The 24,312-nt window shown below is 37.9% G+C and overlaps 1 protein-coding gene across 3 annotated transcripts; it reads right to left on the reverse strand.

Annotated features, from left to right (window-relative positions):
- Positions 1-3,184: 3,184 nt before the first annotated feature.
- Positions 3,185-22,158, reverse strand: LOC103721705 (agamous-like MADS-box protein AP1). Of its 3 annotated transcripts, none has more exons than XM_088719593.2 (8): positions 21,482-22,158; positions 21,136-21,342; positions 10,690-10,768; positions 9,061-9,122; positions 8,894-8,993; positions 7,178-7,219; positions 3,911-3,949; positions 3,185-3,816 (listed from the first exon to the last, which is right to left on the reverse strand). In XM_088719593.2, exons 1-8 carry the CDS (start codon positions 21,508-21,510, stop codon positions 3,625-3,627), a joined length of 750 nt encoding a protein of 249 aa, XP_088575719.1. In that variant the 5' UTR covers positions 21,511-22,158; the 3' UTR covers positions 3,185-3,624. The 3 variants fall into 3 exon arrangements, with proteins under 3 accessions (XP_088575719.1, XP_089786154.1, XP_089786155.1); XM_089930028.1 differs by having other exon boundaries at positions 21,498-22,152; XM_089930029.1 differs by lacking the exon at positions 3,911-3,949 and having other exon boundaries at positions 21,498-22,152.
- Between the last annotated feature and the right edge of the window lie 2,154 nt (positions 22,159-24,312).

Raw genomic sequence — 24,312 nt, forward strand, 5'->3', positions numbered from 1 at the left:
CATTATCAAAGGAGACAAATTCAGTTTGAGACAATTACTACAAAACAGTCTGGAATTGAAGCATATGAAAAGCATACTTTATGCTTCTGCTGTTGGTAGCTTAATGTATGCTTAAGTATGTACTCGTCCAGTCATTGCATTTGCAATAGGAATGTTGAGGAGATACTAAAACAGGGTAGAAACATTGGAAAGCTACCAAGAAAGTGCTGTGGTATTTATAAGGAACCAAGAACTTCAAGCTTACTTATAGACATACAAATTCCTTAGAGGTTGTCGGATGCTTAGATTTAGATTTTACTGGATGTTCCGATACAAGAAAGTCTACTTCAGGATATGTTTTTCCTCTTGGCTGGGGGAGCTATATCTTGGAGAAGCATCAAGCAGTCTATAACTGCTTCATCAACCATGGAAGCAGAATTTGTTATATGCTATGAAACAACTTCACAAGCTATATGGCTAAGAAATTTTATAGCATGACTAAGGATCGTTGATTCTATATCAAGACCAATAAAGATCTATTGTGATAATATGGTTGTAGTTTTCTTCTTTAAGAATATCAAAAGTGGCAGCCAAAATAAGCACATAGATATAAAGTATTTGGTTATGAAAGATAAAGTAAGATCTGGAGATGTGTTTATTGAACATATCAGTACTGAACTGATGATTGTTGATTCTATGACTAAAACATTGCCGGCTAAAGTTTACACTAATCATATGGATCATATGGGACTTATTAGCTCATTTGATGTACGATCTTTCTTCTCATTTTTGTATTCTCATTTTGTGAATAATGCTTACAGCTTTGATATATAACTATGGTTGTGCACATAAAGTTTATTTTTGTTATGTATGGTATCTTTTGATATGTAAAGAAAGAACCCTAAGGGATTATTATTTAGTCATTCGGTAAGTTATGACTAAGGAATATATCTTATAAGGTACACATCAATAAATACCTTACATTATAATACATGGAAGAAAATGTCTTCATAATAAGATATAACCGCTATGACTCATGTAATGGTATTTGTTGATAAAGGATATAAGATTGGATAAATTTAATTTATGGCTATAATACAGTTTTGTCACTTTTATGTTATGTGGGCCAAGTGGAAGAATGTTGCACGTCTCCTGATTTTAGAAGACTTGATGTGATCCACTTGATCAAGTTTATCCACATCTGGATAAACAAAACCTCATTTAAATGGTGACTTAATCTAATCTGATTGGAGGTTATTCAGAGTTTATCTTATCAAGTGGTTTCCGTGATAGATAGAAACTAATTAGAGATAAACCTTAAAGATAAAGATTCGAGTCCCTAACCTAGCACTATAAATAAGCCTGTGGATCCATCACCTGAGGTACTCAAGTTCTGAGTAGGCTAGAAGCTCCGAATCTTCTCTCCTTCTCTCTCTCTCCTGCAGTTTTTCTTCTTCCTCTTCCCTCTTGTGTGGGTGCTTAATCAAGGCGGTTGGTACTTAATCAACGGGAGGTCAATAAAAATTTATTTGTTTATTACTATTCTGCTGCATGGTATGCTTACAACTATGTGATTGACTTGGGATGGGGCATACTAGGTGAAGAATGGGTTGGGCTGAACTTGAGTCTGTGAATTGCTAGCAGCCCAAGACCACCGTAATTCGTCCTCGCCAAGCCTGCTCGGTCCACATCCATGTTGAAAAAGAACACTGGCTTCCGAAAAGATACAATGTTTGCGAAATATTACGTCTCTACAGTCTTCGAATAGAGTCTATAAATAGACTCCTCCGAGATTAATCATAATCCAATCTAATCTCTCTGTCCTTTTCATCGGTACTCTGCTTTCCGAGAGTTTCTTCCACTTTTCAACTTTTTGCTTTCTATTTTTTCTTTTTTTCTAGGCAACTAAAAGAGTCGGTCGGATCAAGCTTCCCAACAATCGTGCTTGTTAGAGGAGGATCGGGCTGAGCTAGGTTGTTGTACCTTGGGGACAAGATTACCACAAACCCACACGTAGGGGCAAATCATATTGTTAGGGCAATGTATATCACACGTCTCGATCCAGACAAACTCTTTTCAATCTTCTGAGTTTAGTTTAGTAATTTATTTTTTTATAAAATAATGATACAGTAATTTCTAGGCACTAAGTATTCCAACAATATGTAGCAAGTCCAAGACCATGTCTAAACCTTACGGCACAATGGCAAACTACTCTATCCAAGCGCCCAACCATATAGAAATTGTAACAACTCCGGCTAGCCATGCTGACTTTTTGATCCATATCATTGTTGTGGGATGTATGAGTACGTAACAATTTCAGTTGCTGTACAATCAAGGAACATAGCAAATTTTTGTTGGATAAGCAACACTTGCCCATTCCCAAATCATGGTGAAGGTTGGATTTATTTCAGAAGGTCTCCCTCCCATTCTCTTTCTCTTAGAAAAAAAAAAAAAATCTTGAAAGCGAAAATTATGGCCAAGTAAACTAACTCTTGATATCACTCATATACAAATCATAAGAAAATCATCATTAAATTACATAAATAGCTTTTGTCCGCTTTTGATCAGAAACAGTAGGTATTTTCTGAGGTTTATAAGATATCAATTGCAAATATTTAACATACAAATATTGGAGGGAAAAGTCTAATATTTTCCAAATTTGATATTTCTATGAAAATTCATGCCTTCTGAAACATGTTTAGATTTACTATGATAAATTTCAACTTTTGATATAAAAAAAATGGATAAAACATTTAAAATAGAGCATCACAACCTCATAAAATATTAATTATTTTTATTTTTGAATGAAAATTCACTTGGGTATAAAAATAATATATTAATATATTTTTAATACTTCCCTTTCTTCATGTGCATTTGCACATTATTATTATTATTATTCTAGGGGTTGGAATTGAGGTGAGACCTTAAAAAAAAAAGTTAAAATATAGGTTAATATGCAGGATTTATAGAATGAATGGTTTGCAGTAAATGGAGTATTGCACTATGAAATGGCAAAAATATCAAATTTTCCAATAGATAGTAATTATAAAGCAGTCCCTACCACTCTCTCTCAATACAAAGAAAAACTCAGAAACACAAAAATCTCAATTCACTTATAGTTCTAATAATTGGATGACACAAATGAGTTATCTCACAATTCAAAATAAAATAATAAATATTGATAGTATAAAAAAAATAAAACATATAAAACATAAAGTCAATATAAATATGAAGAGAATATCAACTAATAACAATACATGTTTAAGACAAAAAAGATTTAAATAAAAAGCAATTCTCTTAAGCCGGATCGCCCATCCACTCGAAAACTTTGGCCAACTTAATAGAGTACCTAGTTTTGGATCGGACCATTTGATCCGGAGTTGGTCGTCTATAAACAATCCAACCAAACAGTGAGCATACTATACATTACAACTCAAGTTACTGAATTAGATAGCTGCGTTCTGGACCGGATTTTTTAATCTTAATCGGAGATTTAAACAGCGAGTTTACTATACATTACATACTCGGAAGGAAGAGTTATATCTTATACCAAGCTCCTCGTGGTTGCTTCTGCACGTAACTACAGTCATGTCATATAGGGACTGTATGGAGTAAAGATTTGTCGCTTGCCAACCCGCAGCCACATCACTCGCGCAAAAAATCCCGGAGAGCGTGCATCTGCGGTCGCCGCGTCCCGAGTCCATGCGGAGTGGAAGGACAGGCGCCGCGTGCCGCCTCGGTACCCGCCCAATTGCGCGCACCGCTGCTGCTGCTGCTGCTATAATTGTCACCATAGCGTTGGTTTTGGCTTTCCGTCCCCTTCTCCATGGCCCCCGCCTGCAACTCCAAGCCAAAAAAAGATTTTGAGAGAGAGATGAAACCGAGCAATCATCTTAGGTTTATGTTGTTGTTGTGGTTGTTGTTTGCTCACCGATACCAGAAACCTTCTCTCCTCGAGCAAGGCCTTTCCCTGCACAACGACATAACACAGTAGAGAAAGGGAAGATATGTGTATAATATTTTATATTTATATATATATATATATATATATATATATATATATATATATATATATATATATATATATATATATATATATATATATATATATACAATAATGTATCTGGGTTTCCTTGTTCCATTCTTCCTCTTATTATTGACTTCTTTTAATAATAAAAAAACTTTCTTTTCTTATTGATGTATTAGTATTATTTTTTTCTTTTTCAACTGCTACGTATTTGGTTTGGATGCATGTAATTAGGTCGTTTGGAATGGTTTATAGGAAGCCAAGCAATGATGGCACTGCTTACTAGGGGTCCTTCATCAGGTGGGAAGTGGAGCTCGGTACAGGCAAGCGATAACTGATAACCCTTTTCTTGGGTTGCTATACAGTAGATTTTTTTCACCCTCGACTTCATCTGCACCGGTTTCTGATGTTGCCATGACATCCCTTTCATTGTTTTGTTCTTTCTTTCTTTCTTTTTTGTAGATAGACCCCCTTGCGATGTAATCGATGTTTTGAGGTTTTGCCCTCTAACAAGCATGCATCCTCTGCAACCCAAAGTCGCGTAGAGAATTCCTAGAACTAAGAGCTATGACAGTTTGATTTGGAGAAGCCAAACCGCAACCCCAACTTTAGAAACTTTCTATAGTTTTGGATGCAGCATTCATCCCAATAAGTTTTAACGTCCCGCTGAATTTTGTAGGTATCGTACTATTCTGACAGAAAGATGAGACTGGGATATCTTTGTGGGACGCCAATCTTGTGACTGGGATGTCCTACTCGCCCCGGCTGAAATCAGTCGAGACCGGCTGGTAATGGGGCTCTGTTTGGCTAGCAACGAACATAACCCAGCCAGGTTGCCTGATTCCAGGAAATAGGGGGGAGATCTTCTCTCTCTTTGCCTGAGTCATGAGGGTACCGCAGGTGGAGATCAAGAACGAGAGGGGGAAGAGAGAGAGAGAGAGAGAGAGAGCATGAAAAATAAAAAAAATCACTAAAATTCAAGATAAAAAATAAAATATATAAAACTAAATAAAAAATGCCCTGGTATGATATCAAGATGTAAAACTGTCCCAGTGAAATATTGATATGGGTCTTAATACTAGTAGTTTAAACCTTGATTTAGATTGTAGAAATTCAATGTATATGTGAGTGATGAATATGGTTTAGATGTCAAAAGTCTGAGATTTCCACTGCCATGGATGCATGAGATGAGATCTGAACATCAAATATATAGAACGTGAATCACTACATTGTTTATGCTTCTATATATGAACCATTGCATAATTTGATCTCATAGGATTTGTTGAAATACCAAACAGGACAGACCAAGAACGGGGATGGTTTGGCCACCCAATTCGGTCCTAGATCAAAACCGACCGGATCTAGGTTGAACCATTGGTTCCTCTCAGTTTCAAGTGATTTCGAGCTGTTTCATAGTTGAAACAGGTTTAATCTTTTGTAACCATCCTCTCCCCTCTTTCCCAATCCTCCTCTCTTGCAACTCCTCTTCTCTTTTGCTATTTCCCTCGCTAGAGTTAGGGCTTCGTCGCTAACATTGATGATGATGATAATGACCACAGACCACCATCTCTTTCTTTTTCTTCTTTCTCACCATGCCGCCATCTTTTGTCGCCACCTTTTCCACGTATGATGATGATGGGTATCAGGGTCGGGAGATTATAAATCTGAGGTCAGTATGCCTATCCATCCCTTGCTTTCCTCTATCTTCCCCTCTCCTTTGGTTTTGGTACATACCAATACCGTACGAAACTGGTAGGTATGACTTTTGGTATTGGTTCAGTAAACCTTGCTGACTCACCAAAAAAAAGAAGACAAGGCAAAGAATGGGTTGAATGGAGAGAAGGATACGAGGGCTTTGAGTATCTTCTAATAATTCTATGGCTGCAACACTCAACCTCATATCAAAAGCAACCATATTTGTTCCATTGGGAAATAAGATGAGCCTAAGGTGCATGTCAAGGACCATCATGTAAAGGATGTCAGCCCAGACAATCACTGTTTAACAAAAACAAGGAGGAAGCTCAGTCTTAACGTAAGAACTTGCAAGTTCAAGTGGCTAAATAACCAAGCTTTGATGTTCATAGCAGGGCTTGAGCTAATCTAGACTAAAGAGTCAACTTCCTCAAATGGCTAAAGAGTGAAGCTTTGACAACTCATATTTAACAGCTAAAACGAACATGCAGGTTGCGTTGCTTGCAGCCCTACTGTAAATGATTGGTAGACAGAAACAGATTTACCTGTGATTACCCTGATAAAAATTAGATAAGGTCCGATGCTTAATGTTGAATTTGATCATCCAACATAAATGTGTGAAATGCTTGGTAAAACAAAAACTTCTGCCCTCGCACTGAACAGAGGTAGATCAAGTGGACAATTTGCTATATTGGATTTATCATTATGACAAGCCTTCGGCCAGACAGCTTGCAAGTATTTCAGGGAAGAATATAAAGTGAAAGAGCCAAAATGAATCCTGTAAGTTTTGTTCTTGCTCTTATGCATGTCCAAACTGTTGGATGACAACACTGAGAATTCCAAGCTTGTTAGAAGGCAAAATTTATATTGCAATTTGATCCCCCCCACTATAGTTCTGCTTATATTAGTTCACATTCAGCCTTGCATTTTAACAGAATTATATGCACGACATGGTGTTTGTTTAACCTATAATTCCTACTTATGGTAAAACTCTGATTGAGAATGCAGTTTGGTAGCGTGAACTGTAAATCAATTTTGATTCCAATTTTCTTAAGACCCACGCGCCCCCCCCCCCCCCCCCCCCCCCCCCCCCCCCCACCTCCCCAAAAAAAGAAAAAAGAAAACGTGATTCCATTTTGTAATTTTCAATTATTATTTTATTTTCTTTTGTTTGAGTTTGCACAATTTATCTATTGTTTGTTACGAATAACTAATTGAATGGGCAATATACACAAGGAGCCTGATGATGGTGGAACTTTTTATGCATGATCACTAATTTGAAATTGACCTGTGATTATAGATACTGAAGGATGCTTCACACGGAATAAGAATTGTATGTAGGACTTTCATGTTCAGTAGTTTTAGAAATATTGGAAGGACTAATCTTTTAGAGACATTTACTATCCTTGAGTATGACCATAATATGTGATTGAACGGTACTAGTAAAAATAACTGGATTCCTTTTCATAAAGAATATACCTTCTCACGGAGCCTGGCAATTGTATCCATCATCAATTGGGTCTGCATTCAGAAGAGAGAAAATAAGTGTTTTGAGTTGATTCTTTCTTCAACTCTAGTGTGGACCTTAATCTATAATGTAGTATTGATAGCTCTAGTAATGGTTCTTCATAAAAGAATTATTGAAAAGCAAACTTTACAGAAATATGTACTCATGTTCATAATACTGACTAAAAAAATGCCAGAACATCTGACCAGTGTGTGTCAATTCAATACTACAGTCTAGTATTTTGCGAAAATAAATTCGAAGAATTTCTTGAATAGTTGCAGATACCTCAGATATGTACAAGCTATCTAAGTTCAGAAGATTATATAGCTGACAAAATATTGGAATTGTTGCAATTCAGATGTCACCAGTATTTTGTTCTACATCCGAGGCTTGTTTTGCGATTTGTGTAGAGGCGAAGCACTTAAAATAAAGCCCTAAGACTTACCAGATGACTTTCTGTTGTATGCTGCATTTTATTGGTGTCCATACACCTTTGCTACTTCATGAAATAAATAAATTTTAGGAGAGAGCAGGCCTGAATCTGAAAAGGTATCATCGGCTTGTGGAAAGGTCATGAATTGAGCTCATTCAGAAGGTAATGACTTAATTTAGAGGGTTAATTTAGAAGGATCATGAGTTCAACTGATTTAGAAGTACTAACTAAATTTGTGGGTATATATGGACAACTTAATCGAGGATTTGTTAAGCCAGCAGTGATGCATGGTTAATTGGTTATAGCCAGCTGAGTTGGAGTGGAAAGAAACCTATTAAATAATGCACAATAAAAAACGAAGAGCTTCTAGAGTGCACTTGTGATAGATGGGTAGTTTGCATGTGTTAGATAATAGCACAAAAGATCAAAATGCCCACGATGTTCTCAGAGTCCTAAATCTTACTCTAAGTATTAACTGCCTCGAGTCTTAGGATAATAATTTTTAAACATGATAACTGAAAGGTCAACCACATTAATGAGACGAAGATGCCAGCGAAGACAACCAAAATTTATCCTTGAGCAGTATTGGAGCGAACACATTAATGAGAAGAATCATGTAGATGTCAATAAAGATAACCTAAATTTATCCTTGAGCACTATGAACAGATAATAGTATGAATTTGGGGCAATAAATGGCCCGAGTGAGGGAATTAATATTGCTTGGTAAAGGAATTGGAATTGAATATAGACTTGCAAAAAAGATCTGAGAAAGCTTATGACAATGTCGATCACAAATCCCTTTAATTTGTTTAATGGGGCCTCCTTTATTTAAGAAAAGTAAGGTCTGTTCAATTTGCAAAACTAATATGAAAAACATTTTAACAATGTTATAGAGTGATGTCCTTCTGTGGGAGATGTACAGTTACATACACAGTGGTTGGAAAAAGGCATAGACAGTATGAACATGGATATAAGGAGACTTCAGTAATGGAGAGAGGCTTGGATCGATATGGAAGGGTTCAGAAAGAGGACAGACGATAATTAGGCTAAAGCGATAGAAAGCAATTACAAAATTGCTTTTTCCGTGTGTTTAGAACTTAGCAGGAAATTTTGTTACATGATATAGCTTCAGTTCAGCTACCGGACGAAATAGTCATATCGTCATATTTATCCAAGTTCTAAATGTTTTTCAAATGATAAGAGAGATTTTTTTGTGCAGGTAAAAGTGAATGTGCAAACAAAAATTGCATATGACCTTTTTTGACATTGTTTGCTTTAGTGCACAATCTAACTCTTTTTCGATGTGACTAAGCTCATCCAAACTCAGCTGGGCAATATTTGATACATCAAGAGACCTGCAAAATATTTCACTCTGTATTAACTCATGCATATACTATAGTGTTCTTCAATAGGAAATATTACCTTTGAGCAATCTGCAACAGCTCATATTTGGTTCTTGGACAAGCAAAGCCTTTGACAAGATCCTGCGCTACAATGATGAAGTAATGTTAACTGAAAAATAAGAACTAGTTTACTTAAGACACACCCACCCATCCACCCACGCTCAGGCTATGCTATTCAACATATCCATTACAACAACACAAAATGTATAAGGAAGTCATGTTAACATATATATATATGGATATACATGAAAGCTGAGCATGTTCTCCTGTTTTGCACAAGTCCAAATAAATCTGGTCTTGTTCAATATGCATTAGCATTGATTGCTATTATAACATTTATAATATATCCATAAACTAGATCTTAAAGTTGTTAATTGCAATTGCTGAATATTCATCCTGCTGGAACTACAGTGAGGTATTTCTTTAATTCCTCAATGAACTCTCCATGTAATCTCATTTTCTAAAGAGATTTTTCTCCCCTGAGTGAATTTAAGAATAATTGTATTTTAAATCATTGACAAATTTATGTTGATTTATTCTGAAATCCTAAACTTTGATCGAGTTCTTTGAGATGCATATTAGTTCTAGGATTACACAGTCTGCTTCATGATCTGTAATTTTCTATTCATTGGAATATCAATGTTCTCTTGAAACATTTACTGAATCATAAGTTTTAGCATCATAAAATCAAACAAATTGAACTTTAGTACCATATCTTATTTGAAGGAGAGTATTATGAGGTAATAGAGTGTTGGTTCATGGTAATAATGCCCTTTTTGTATTCATGAATCAAGTTTCCTTCACCAAATCATATCATATCGTATTTTAATATGGAAGGAATTGTACAAAATCAAGTTTAAGTAATCGATACTTAGACATTTGTTTCTACAAAATGAACAAGGACAGATGCTCTGCCAATTCTTCATGAGGTGAGTTCTTTTGGTATTAACAGTGCTACTGGCTCTTGCAATCAGAATTTTTTCTCAGCCTGGTTTTAATGGTTTGAGATGAATTCTGGAAACACCATCAGCTTCTGTAGAAATGCATGGCCGATACAGATAGTAGGATGCAGAAGTTCCATCACTCTGAAGTCTTGTGCTAGCACAATTAAGGACAACCTTGTTATAGACAGAATAACTACCTTCTAGTTTAGTTCCTTCACTAAAATTGAAATCCATGAGTTACTTGTTTTTTGCTGAATATCACATGTGGAATGACAGTCCTGTTCCCGATATATCCTTTGATGATAAGATAGGATAACAATAACAATGGGAAGAAAATATTTAGACAGTAATCATGCTAAACTTTGCTCCTGTTATTCTTCATACGTTGTGGTTATATTGTCAAAGTGGGGAAACCTCATGTTCAATACTAGTTGTCTTAAACCTATGTGCATATTCCATCCTTAAATGTTTAATCATCTTATGGTCATTTGTACCTATTTTGCCTTTCCAATATTTCTCAAGTTCATTTGCTATGTATTTCAACTGGATGATGCATTTTAGTTTGTAATTATTTCAGCTTTTCAGTCAAAAAGAAGAAACTGGCACACTTAATTTAGTTGAAGTTCAAGAAGAATCTCAAGGTTGATAGTTTTATTGCAACTTTCTTTGTGCAGAAAAGGAATGTAAGATACAATTATTTTTACCTGAACACCAAGGTTGCCTCTATTTACACCTCTTTCTGCATCTGAAAATTGGCGATAGCGCTCAATAATTTTTTCCATGCTGAAATGATAACAGCTAGTATTTAGGCTCAAGTATGATGTCAAGTATCTTATAGACTAATACTGTTACCTGCAATTTCCAGCAAATTTTTGTTGTAGATAGTCAGAAAATGTCATAGCAAAAAATATTGACATGTAACAAAGTTGTAACAGGAGTCAAGACTAAGCTTTAAAATTATTTTGTATTACTATTTGTCTTTTCTGAGAAGGAGAGTATTTTTGAGAAGATATACACTATTTATTCTTGAATTTTAAATCCGTCAATTTTCATATTATTCTTCATGGCAGTATTTTGCACATACTAATTCTTCACGTGATTTCTAGTTTAAGTATCTGCAATGTTATGAATTTTGAAATCAATACGATTCTCCAGTGGAGTTCAATTGGATATTGTTGTGGCTTTAGCTGCTGGTTGGTATTGGTAAGGCACTGCATGATATGTATCATGACCGTGCTTTACTGGCATGCAGAGCCAACATGGTACCAGCTACATTCATTATGTAGTTTATTGCCGTGTCAGGGCATACATTCATTATCTCAATAAAAGCACTAATTGATGGGGGCTCACGGTCCAAAGCCCCTCACCAAGCTCTTTGCCCTGCGTTTCTTGCGTACGCCCTTAAAAAATCGCTGATGATGGACCGATTGTACGTAACGCCAGTGAAATAACTCAATACAAGGATCAACAATAAGACTAAACTGAATTTTATTCCACTCAAATTGAAGAACAAAACAAGAACAATAAAAGCAAAAGAAATCTAGCAAAGGATTGAAAGAATCCCTTCCTAGCCCAATCTAGTAGAGATTGATGTATCTACTACTAGCCCAAGTCCTAGAACACAAGATCTAAGAACAGAAATCGGCACAAACGTTGCCCAAGCCTTACGGCCGACTCTTTCACAAGAGAATAAGACTAAAACTCAACTCTGGGATGCCTCACAATGGCTCCTTACAACTCTTTTTATAGACCCAAGGCCCTAGATAATTTTAAGTAACTCTCCCTAAGATAAACATGAAAAATCGTCTTCCCATGGATCCAAGGCTTCTCCATTGTTGATTGGCATGTGATCAATGGCTTGAAGGGGTCCTAGAAGGCCTCCAATGGTTGACTCGATCTTCTGGGGCAATCGACGGCTGCAATGTCCCGGTTGATCGGGTCGCACGACTCGGGAGTCCCAGTCCGGGAAGAACTGGGCTGGGTGCAGGGAAAGTTGATCTTTGCTAACTCTTTGATTTGTTATGTTCTTTTTGTTGTTTGATTAGGTGTTCTTAAGATCATTGTTAATCAAGTCTTGGTTCCAGTACAATTTTGAGAAGTTCATTTTCTACACCTTCCTAATGGTACTACTATAATAGCAGCACTCTGTGCAAGGGGGAGTTAGATGGAAATCAGCCTACTTAAAAAATTTGAAGATGTGCAGAAATTTAAAGAAGATCATCAAAGAGCTAGGAGTCTCTAGAATGTCTGACAAATAAGTCTTTTAGTTTTCCAATTGGGCCTAGAATGGTCAATCACAGGAGTCTTTTAATTTTTCAACTGGGCCTTAAAATATAGTCTTCGGTCAAAGTTTTACTCCTAGGTTTGCATGTATTGTTCTATCTTGAAAATGCTAAGACCCTATTTGGCAGAGCTTTTGAAGGATCAAAAAGCACTTTCTGGCCCTCCAAAAGCGCTTTTAGATGAAATAGGGGTGTTTGGTTAAAATTTTGGAAAGATGTTTTAGTTTTTCCAGAAAGCTAAAAACAGCTTTTTGGGAGAAGCTCCATTTTGGAGCTTTCTAAAAAAGCACCATTAGGCCCCGTCAGGAACTATTTTTTTACCAAAATACCCGTAATAAAATATAATAATTACACAAAATGTCTCTTTATAATCTTGAAAATCTGTAGGAGTCTCAACAAAAAACTCTAGTTGTCGAACAGATTCTCTCCAATGAAGAAGGTATTCTTTTTTTCTATTTTTGTATGCATCCTTTTGAATCCTATTTTAGAAAAATTAATATACGCTAATAATACATTAATATGTTATGTTAAATAATTTAATATTATATTAAATTATTATGCTATAGTATACAATATTATATTACTATATTATACTAAAATTATATTACATTACATTAATATTATACTATATTATATATTTATTTATTAATATATTTTATATTTTATTACGCTCTATTGTATAATACTATCCCATGTCCTTTATGGTAATTTTATTATATCAAAAGTATTTTCTCAGTTTGTTTACCAAACACACGTTAAAGTGTCACAGTACTTTAGAAATGTAGTTACCAAACAGCAAACAACAAATAACTTTTTATAAAAGCTCTACTTCATAAAACTCTTCTTCTAAAAACTCTACTTCCAAATGCTCTACTTCAACAGCTCTGCCAAATAGGGCCTAAGAGTCTATATAAGCCTTCCTTGTATACTTTTGAAGGCATGAATAAATTCAGTTTTATATTTATCGCTCTCTAGTATTATTCCAGAATAATAAGTAATTTTTTTTAGGATTAGATGTTGTTGTAAGGTTTGTCCAAGGAGGTGGACTCCTCCAACAATTTATTCCAAATCCCACCACAGAATTTCCATCCATTTATCCTTCCTTTCTGGCTTAACTCTTGGGTTGTATCAGAGAGAATGGGTACTGTTAGAATGCCACATCCTCAAAGAGAAATATAAAAAGAGGAAAAAGAAAAGGACCTTATGCTATCAAATCGTCAAAGAGGAAGAGAAAAAGAGGACAAAGAAAAGCACCTCATGCACTTCCCAGGAGCACCATCGTTAGATCATGCTTGCCATCAACATCACCACCGATTTGTTAGAAAGAAAGAGGTTTAAGGTTTATTGATATTTCTTAGACAAGGAGGGGTCTAGCCATTAAAGGAGAGAAGGTAGGCATTTACGGCATTTTTGGGTTGAGAATAAATAATTTGGGTTAACTAGGTTAAATGGAGTAAGTTGAGAATAAATCCACACGGTATTGGCGGATTACCGCGCGGCGTTCAGGCAGAGAGTGAACTTTCTGAAGTCAACCATTTATTTTAGCACGGAAAGCAGAGTCATACAGGAGATTCAGATGATACAACAGATACCACAGCAGGAGGGGATCCTGAGCTACCTGGGAGTTTCCATCTCAGGCCGGAGACTAGGGGAGGCTTGAGGGGGCGGCAGAGTGCTCAAGCCTGGTGCAGCGTGTCTAGAGTAGGCTGAAGAGATGGAAGGTGGCTTCTCTCTCCATGATAGGTAGATTGACGTTGGTCAGATCAGTGTTGGGGTCCATGCCAGTATATCTCATGGCCAATACTGTGGTACCGAAGACGATTCTGTTGAGGATCAAGCGACTTCTTCAGAGCTTCCTGTGGGGGTTACACAGCGGAGGCCATGGAGTGCACTTGGTAGCTTGAGAGCAGGTTTGCCTCCCCCCAGTAAGGGTGGTCTTGGGGTGCAATCCCTCCTAGAAAGACGCGAGGCTTTCATTGCTCAGCACGCAGTTCAATTCATGTTAGAACCACATGGATTCTGGAGTCAGGTGATGACAGCTAGATATGGTTGAGGGGACTCAGAGTGGGTGGCACGGAGTGGTCGCAGAGTCTTCTTCATATGGCGGGAGATTGGGAGGTACTTGCCGACTGCGTCGGCGAACGCCAAGTGGCTGATAGGTGATGGGCGAAGCATCGATGTGACCGGTGACCCGTAATTGGATACCCTTCTTCTGAGGAGCTGGCCGACCACAGTTGATGCTGCGGCAGCTGAGGGGTTGCGGGTGTGCGACCTCCTAGCACTAGAAGGGGCGGAGAAGGATGAGACCAGGCTACGACAGCTGTTCGGGGTACATCTTGCTGAAAGGGTATGGTCCCTTCCGGTACCGAGATGTGCGGGGCCAGACATCCAGGTTTGGAGAACCTCATGCAGAACCAGTGTCAGATTGGGGGACCTCGTCCGAGTTATCCGGTGGAAGCACGAGCCAGGCCCGGACTACACTTGGATCTGGAGGTCCAGGCTCTATCCGAGGGCAGCACTCTTCTTATAGAAGGTGATATAGGACAGACTTCCGACGAGAGCAATGCTGAGTAGGCATGGCTTGGGGATCCCCACTGAGTGCGGGACGTATGGTGCTGATGAGACAATGAACCACACGCTATTCCAGTGCACATGGGCGAGGTTGACATGGCAGTGGGCAGAAATTTTGCAGGAGGCCTGAAGTCAGAGGTTGCAGTTCCTACAGATGATTCGACAACAGTTGGGCAGTCTGCTGACACGTTAGGAGGCCATTAGAGCGACTTGCACAGCGCATCAGAATAGGCTGGCAAGAAACGCCAGTACGTTTGGAGAGCGCGGGATGTCACCGAAGTTTGTAGCAGAGTACGCTCGAGTGCAGGCGGTAGAGATCAGCCCCACCCTTTCTTCATATGAACCTTTGATAGCTCGGAACACTTGAGGTTCCCTCTCTGCTCAGACAGCCCCTCAGATGGTGTTCTTCACCTGGGAGCCTCCACCCCGAGTTTCCTTAAGGTCAATTTTGACGCGTTGGTTATGGATAGAGGTACTCGGGGAGGTGTGGGCTTTGTTATATGGGACCCGCACTCCAAGTGGTGGCAGCGAGTGGCTGCCAGTTGTTCGACACGTCGGTTCCTGGGGCGGAGTTGTGGGCTGCCTGGGCGGATCTTTGACATGCGAGGCGGGTGTTACAAGCCAGTTTGGTTATCTTGGAGGGCGATTCAGTCAGGATGATCAAGTGGATTTAGGGGGGTTCGAGGGGCGAGAACACGGACCACCTCTTGATTCGGGATATTAGGACGATGACGAGGGATGGGATGGCCTTTCAGGCCAAGCATGTATTTAGAGAGGCCAATGGGGCGGCCGACTGGGTGGCTGCCTATGCGGCTCACCACTCAGAATACACCCTCTGGTTAGGAGAGGGGTAGCTGCCATGGACGCTTCGTGAGCTGTTTGAGCTCCTGTTGTATGTGTGTGTGTGTGTATATATATATATATAAACATGTCGACATATCCATTGATGTCTAACTTGGATTTGGCCAGAATTGAAGTTAATAAGTAATCACATGACTCACAAAATTTCTTTTTTCTTGATTCTAGTTGAGCCTTGCAACTCTATCTCCTCATACACGTTGGTTGTGATTAGTGGTCAAAATGAAAGCTCAACATCGAATATTAAGAAGAGTATGAATAGGTGGGATTAGCAAATAGGACCCATAGTATTAGGTAGAGATGTTTTTTAAGGAATTTATGCATCATTGATATCCTTCCAGGTCCCTGAAAATTACCATGATATGAAACAAAATGGAAAGAAATGAAAGGAATGTGACATGCATCCTCTATTCTATTTCAAGTCTTAACGCTTGTATTAATTTGTATCTATACAAATGTATCATCCATTATAGGGAATTATGAGTAGATATGCAAACCATACTATACTGGCAAATACTAGCAAATCCTCATACGAAGAGATTTCATACCTTGATCTAAACCTATAGGACTTCTAATATCTTGTACTTAAATATTCAAGAAAACAAACTTACTTCACATCTAGCATGCTTTATCTAAATAATTCCAAGATTTCCTTAATAGAGTATCCCTTCCTAATAGAAATTCTAATAAAATAGTGACCAAGTAGAGCTTCATATAGTACTCAAATATAAAGAAGACCTACAATTTGATTTAAGAAACCTTTCTTGTTACTTGTGCACGGTTTGGTTTTGACAAATAAGGTTTACTTTCCTATGAAGATCCTCCTTAAATAGATCCCACTTGAACAATGATTCAACATGATCTCATGTCTTTAACCCTTAAATTTTCATTGGCAACTTGTGACCTTCCAATAATATTAAGGAGTTTCTTGCCTATGATCTTCCTAAACTGCGGCTTCAAATAGTAACATCCCACAATCATGAATGTAGACATCATAGCAAATACGCATTGTTTTTATCTTCAATATTTGATTTTACATACTATTATTTGAGTAACACCATCTTGCACCATTACATTCATAATCCCCATTACATAGTATTATTTGAGTAACACCATCTTGCATCGTTACATTCATAATCCCCATTACAAATAGACTGAATGTTGGATGATTTATTATTAGAAGACCCATGCCATCAGTAAGTTTTAGGTTTATATCCTGTCACAAGACAACATGAATTTAATAACTAAGGGAAACAAGTGTAGACCATTATCAGAGATCTCTAGAAAATATCTTCTTGTTGTAGCTAATATCAAAGCTTTCTGCTACCATAATGGCAACTTGTTGGAGCAAAACAGCATTTGCTGCCAGGAAGTATCTAGGGGGACATTTGGTAACCCCAACAGGATCACCACGGTGATCTAAGATCCCTGGTGATCCGAATGCTGGGGTGATTTGATCCCCAATGATCTAAGATCAATGTGTTTGGTAGGCCATGGTTCAGTGATTAAAAATCTCCGAATATCCATAAATAATTTGTTTGGCATGGTACGGGGATCCAAGATCACCGACTACATAATACCACAAGTACCCCTAATATATCTTAGATGAATTTTTTATGTGTTTTTAATTTTCATGAATCAAAAATGTAAGTCAATATGCTAATTCCTATAATAGCTCCATAATTTTGTCACATATTCTACTTTTAGTAGCCCTTATCATATATTTATTAATCATATAAAATATATTATAATAAAATATTAATATATTTATCAATATATTAATTATTAATATATTCTATAAAAATATATTTATTACTCCTATAAATTATTAATTTTATAAAATTATGTTATTTTTCATTATAGAATTAATATTTTTATTTATACTTATAATAGATTTTTTAATACTAATAATTATTTTGATTAGGAAAATAAGGTAAATAGGAGTAATATATTAAATATTTTCATTATATAAATATAAAATATAATAATATATTTCTATTATAATTTAAAATTATCCTTCAATAATAATAGGATTATAATATGATTAGTAATATATTATAATATAATATATATATCATTAATATAATATATAATATCAATATAATATTATATATATATAACATTGATATAATATATTGATGGTATATTGATATATCAATTTTTCTGCTAAATTGAAGGGTATTTTTGTCTTTAACTTTCAACCCAGGATCACTGCCCTAGGGTGATCTTGGATTTTCGATCTCAAGGATGGATATCCCATCACCGAGTTGGGCGGTGATTTGAGGAGTGGAGGTGATTTAGGATCACCACCACGTAGGATCACTGTGGTGCAACCAAACGCGGTGATCTCATCACCTCCACCCACATCACCCTTGATCTTGGGATGATCACCCCATACCGAATGTCCCCTAGAAGGCTTGCAAAATTTTCATATTTCATGATCAAGAATATTATTTGATATCAGGATTTATAATTCTATACCCTGATATGGTTAACATTTGCACCTCATCAACTTGAGCGATTGCCTTAGTTGGATACCACATGGATAAACCTGATGGTCCAAATGGTTTTGAGTAGGTTATCATGTGACATCTAACAGACTGAATGGAGATCGACTAGGGTAAGCGGAATGATCACAAGATGACAACCCAAGAGGGAGGGGATGAATTGGGTTTTTCAAAACTTTTTATAAACTTAAACAATGATTAAGTAAATTTTTTTTAAACACAAGTATGCATAGCAAAATGAATGATAAATAAATGCAAAAAATAAGAACAAGCACAAATAAGTCAAACAACAAGATTTTATAATGGTTTAGAGCTAAACTTAGCTCCTACAATCACTCTCCAAGGCTTCCTCCTTAAAAATTTTACTATAATCTATAAGCAAGATTACAACTCAATTGTTTTTCGGATTCACGACCGAACCCAATTGATTTTTTTTGGCAAACAACCAAAACTAAACTATTTTACTAGTACAACTAAACCAACCCTGAGTTCCAACCCTTAGAAACTTGTTGCTGATTTCTAAGCTCAAAAAAACTTAGTCGATTTTTAAGGTAATCGACCGCAATCTAGCTATTTCATGAGTACAACCAAACCTCACAAACCAGCTGATTTTTCATGATGTTAGCTACACCAAAACCCCACACAATTTTTTAATCTCGTGCACGAAAGAAAGATAGAAAATATATCCAAAATAACCTCTACTAAGGTTGAATTTATCTCTTTGTAGCTCATGCTTGAATGCTGTAAAAGTTGGGATCTTGGTGAATACAATTCAGCTCTTTTCCTTTTTCTTTCTTGCTCGCTCTTGATCTGGTAGAGGCTTTGAAGGATTGAAAGTTGAAGCTTTCTCTAAATATTTGGAAGCTCTCCCTAAAGTAGGTAAAGACTTTGAATGGTCATTTCTCAAAGTGATACTCAATTTGAAGCTCAAAAAGTGGTGGTTAACTTGTATTTCTTTTCTTTTACCTCATCCACTCATTCTCCTTAATCTCTATTTTCTTCAATTCAATTTGAAAGCATTTATAATTTGAAAAGTTGTTGGAGAGCCATTTCTAGCCATTGGAGAGAAGAAAAAAAGTTGTTGGAGAGCCATTTTGGCTATTGGAGAGAAGAAAAAAGTTGTTAAAAGCCGTTTTGTACATTTTGTGCTCACAGAAAAACTAGTCGTTAAAGCTGCCGTGCGCAGAGAGGTCGACTCCTGAAGTCTTGCAGTCGACTCCTCTAGTATAGACCTTCATAAACTTGAGTTTCATTCTTCTATATTGAGAGTTCTGAATTGATATCTTCTTGGCTTTTTGTAAGCATTCTTGTATACTCCAAACAAGTAATTAGTAAACCTTTGACTCAAATATTTTGTATCATCAAAATTAAACTTTCTAGGTTAACATAGGGACAAACCATTACAACGGTCAATGATAACTAGACCTTCGTCCCAACTGCAATGGTCACATAATATGTGGAAGTATGTAAGCGGTCACTAGAGCGAGGAAAAAGTGAAGATCATGGGATGTGACTACTGAAACTGCTAAAGATACATGAAGAATTGACGTAGATGGTTATGGACAATTGGGACCGGTGCCTATTTATTTAGAGTTGCATCTTACAAATAATGAGAGGTAACTCTAATAAAAAAAAATCTCTTCTGGCTAATCAAGCATCTATTGTTATCTTTATCTTTATTTTCTTCTCGCATTTATCTTTAGTTCCCGTAGGTCTTAGAGTAGAATTATAGCCTCCGGCTATAATTTACCTCCTCTTTCGAGCTGACGGTTTTACGTTAGTAGAAATTCTTAAAGTGTAAGACATCAGAACTCTCGCTACCCCTTTATCATATCTTCATTCCAGTTATTGACGCTACTAGCACGCTTTTGCGCACTTGCACTACTGCCAGGGATGCATGCACCGTTTTTCATTCTCGCGAAGGTCCAACGGCCAACAGTTTCATATTTACCGAGTCATAAGTATATCTAAGTTTCATAGTCATATGTATAGGATCCATGAATCTAAATTAAATCATTTTTTTATCAAGTTTAATTGGTAACTAAGATGAAGTAAAAAAACAACGAATTATTCTTAGAAAAAGAAATAACAGTTATTACAATAGAAAATGGAAGTATATGCGTGCATGGAAATAAAGACATGTGAGCAACCGCAAAAATCTTAATGCAAGAATAAAAAAAAAGATAACACTTAAAAAATCGGATGGGAAAACGGTCACCACAGATATTAAATATTAAATAATGATGAGAAGAATTAACAGAACTCTTCATCGGGAGGAAACCGAGAATCCATAAAACAATAGTAAACCAGATGCAGCAGGATAAGCCAAGCGCTAACTATTTGTTTGGAGAAATTTGTGAATCCCAATGATTCTGTAAAGGGACCGGCTGTGGCGTCACAGAAAAGCTACGAACGATCCCGGATTCCGATGGTCCGAGAAACCAAAGGCAACCTCAAATCAAGAAATTTTGGGGGGGAGAAGAATCCAAAGATAAGGTTTGGAAATCGATCAAAAGATTCATGTTGATAGGGACTGTTTCACCGACATGTGGAAGGGATCCGGGAAACGAATCCCGAAACATTAAGCGAAAAACAATAAAAATTTCGCAACAATTTACCCTAGAAAAAAAAAAAAAAAAAAAACTCCAAGCACGAAAACAAGATATCGCCCCCAGCTCCATCGCAAGCCATCCCCTTTCCTCTTTCTTTCCCGTCCCCCCCGGAGTCCACATCAGATCGCCACCACCAATATTAAACAAGGCGAGACTCGAATTGGAAAAGAGAAGCGAAAAGCGATAAAGCTAAGAAGACAAAAACGGATCGAACACGTACGGTTTCACCTCGATTTCGGGGAATCTAAAGGGTTTTCAGATCCAAAGATCTATCCGGCCGCCGGATGGGGAGATGTAAAGAGAACGGAGGGAAGCCTTACCTGGAGGTGCTGGCGAACTCGTAGAGCTTGCCCTTGGAGGAGAAGACGAGGAGGCCGACCTCGGCGTCGCAGAGGACGGCGAGCTCGTTCGCCTTCTTGAGTAGACCGCTCCGCCGCTTGGAGAAACTCACCTGGCGGCTCGTCTTGTCCTCAATCCGCCGGAGCTCCACCCTCCCCCTCACCATTGCCGCCGCCTGACCCCTAACCCTGAATCCAAACCCACGGGGACGAAGTCTTTGAGCGGATGATCACAGGAAGAATACGAGAGGGGTCGGAGCTACTTATAGCTCCCGGTCTCGAATAAGAAAAAAAAAGAGAGCAAGAGAGAGAGGGGTTCCCTCCGCACCTCCCCGCAACCCAACCCGCTGTTTGCATACGAGAGCGTGGTCCCCTGGGTGGAGAAGTGGGGGCCACCGGAGATCAAGACACGGAGGAGAGAGGCGGTTCGGTCGTTATAAGATGGGCAATTAGGAACCACCGGCGGCCCAAGCGAGGGGAAGGAAGAACGCCGGCGCTACTCTGCGCCGGGATCTGGCTGACAGACACGTGTAAGTAGGAGTCCCTACGCGAGAGTTCCCCCTTCTGTTACGCTTTTGCTGTCGATCGCACCATTCTTGGGGCCCATCGATCCCTCCGTGTTCTCTTTCAAAACCTTTGTTCTTCACCAAACCTAACCCTAGCCTCCTTGGAGAACTCCTCCTCCTCCTACCCCTTCCTGGAATCCGACAACCCCTCCCCCTGCCGCATCCGTCGACCGCTCCGATCTGCTTCGCCGCCTCCAACGATCCTTCTATCGAAGCGCTCTTCTCTGATGCTTCGTCGACGGCCGGTCGCCACCGCCCCCCGCGCCAAGGGAGAGTCGTCCCCGAGCTCGCATTTCCTCGACAAGGGCTTCGTGCCGCCGCCCACGGCGGAGGTCCAGGATCCGGTCTTGGGAGCAACTCCCGTTTCTTGAAAATTTTTGGCCTAATTTTATAAAAAAATCCGGAACATTGTGTCTGGATTTTACTGAACTTCAATTTCTTAATAATTGGAGTCCCGGCCTCTTAACCTACGAACAATTGGGCCTCCACGTCACCTACGTAATGGAAAATATCACACGCCTCAGTGATGCCGGGGTCCAAATGTTAATAGGTTAAAATTTGCAAGTCCAAATGTTAAGATTATATATATATATATATATATATATATATATATATATATAGAATGTTAAGATTATTTTTAATATTAAAATTTTATTTAATTTTAAAATATGTTAATTATTAATTTAGATGTGGACCAAGTGAGTTAAGCATTAAAAAAACTTTGGATCGGGCTTACTTGAAGTTAAAATTGATTTTTAGAGAGATTTAGAATGTTTTAAACTGCTTAATCGGTCGCGTGTTTGATTAGATTGATTTGAAAGTACATTTAAATTAAGCTTTAAATAATAATGATGAATAAATTAAGTTTGATTTTAACTTTCAAGCTCGAGATTAAGTTCATAGGCTCCATCTCAGCTTAACTTAAGGGTGGCAATTAGGTTAAATCAAGTATGGGTTGTGTTGAATGCAGGTTGGTTAAAAAATTTAATAATCTGAACCCAACCTATTTATTAAACATATTAAATATTCAAATCTAAATTCAATCTTTTTATTAAACAGATTATCCAACTCGACCCATATAATCCATTTACTAAACAGGTCGAATTAAATTAAACAAATTAAGTAAATATTTAATGAATTAAATGGATTAAAATAGGTTAAATAAGTTAAGTAGGTGAGGCTAAATAAGACATAAATGGATTATGTAGGTTTTAAATAGGTTGATTAAATTTTAAATATGTTAAATAAGTTAAATTACTGCCCGACTTAATTATTAAATAGATCAAAACACCTCAAAAGTCACTAAATCTGCACACCTAATTTATTTAATAAATAAATTTAGATAGGCTAATTTGTTTATAATCCAAATCTATTTATACCATGAAGATCGTTTGTGGGTCAAAGGTTAACAGAATTGGTCATAAATTACCATCTTAAACTTAACTAGGCCTTTTTTTTTTTTTTTTTTTTTTCTGTGGATCACTTATGGCATATTTTTTAAAGTACTTCAAATTCTATTATTTATCTATCTATGTGAATCTTAAAGTCATCGATGGATCATCTAACCGCCGATTCACGCCACAATGGGCTGGCGGAGTGGCGTCAACAAAAGCAAGAGCGTAAGTCCCTTCCTCCCCCTTACCCTTTTTTTTAGCAAAAAAAAAAAAAAAAAAAAAAGAGAGAGAGAGAGAGAGAGAGAGCAAGAGTGTAACGGAATGGCGACAAGGAGTGGTAATAATGCAAGCTGTAGATATCCTCACCGGCGGACGACGACCCCATGCAAGCTGACTGTCGTACGGCCGCCAGTACGGGCTCTGGAGATTTTTTTTTACCTGGCTTTTCCGCGTCCTTCCCTCCGATCATTTAATAAGGCGAATAACGTGACCGACGCTCGCCACCCTCGTACGAGATGTCGAAGGGCGTTCCAATCCCACGCCGCGGTCCAGGGGGAAGGGTCACGAGGGCGTCTGGGGTTAGACCACCCTTTGCAACAGGCCAACTCGGTTATACGGCGGATAGCTCGGATCGTTAGATTCAAAAAAATTTGAGAGGTGTGAATTTGGATCATCTTTTACTTCAAAATATCTAAATAATGATAAGGAATGGTAAAGTTTTTCAAACCAAATATGTATTCAGAAAGACCAATAATGCTGCGAATTGGATGACTACTATTGCTGAAAATTAGACCCGGAGGTGACTGCAGGCTGAGGGGGAGGAGCTCCGGCTGATGATGCGGCGGCGGATGACTGTCTCCGGCGGACCTGCAAGAAGCCTGTGGCCGGAGGTTCCAGCGCAGACCCTCCGATGCTTAAGTCAGAGAGGAGCTTTTTGTGAAGAGAAGTAATGAAGAGGAGTGATGGAGAGAAATAAAGCATGGATGTGTTTTTTTTTGCCCAGGGCGGAAGATGAGTCTCCTTGCTTAGAGCTCTCCTTCCTTTTTATAGGAGGGAGGTAGCGGTTACCTGTGATCGGGCATGATCATGTGGATTGATGAGTTACCATAAACAATCCGAGATTCTGGGCTAGCTGGTAATTTGTTGAGATCGCGGGCATTCAAATGTTTGATGGATGCTAAAGCGGAGATCGTGGGATT

This window comes from Phoenix dactylifera, chromosome 4 (assembly GCF_051530095.1).
Source record: "Phoenix dactylifera cultivar Ajwa chromosome 4, Ajwa_hap1_PhDact_Kaust_v1.1, whole genome shotgun sequence".
Classification (NCBI taxonomy): domain Eukaryota; kingdom Viridiplantae; phylum Streptophyta; class Magnoliopsida; order Arecales; family Arecaceae; genus Phoenix; species Phoenix dactylifera.

Coding starts and splice junctions, on each gene's coding strand:
- LOC103721705 (XM_088719593.2), bottom strand. CDS start 21,510: ATGCAAACAGCGGGTTGGGTTGCGGGGAG. Junction 21,343..21,481: donor GCGGGTTGGGTTGCGGGGAG/GTGCGGAGGGAA, acceptor GTTTGGATTCAG/GGTTAGGGGTCAGGCGGCGG. Junction 10,769..21,135: donor GAGTTCGCCAGCACCTCCAG/GTAAGGCTTCCC, acceptor TTATCATTTCAG/CATGGAAAAAATTATTGAGC.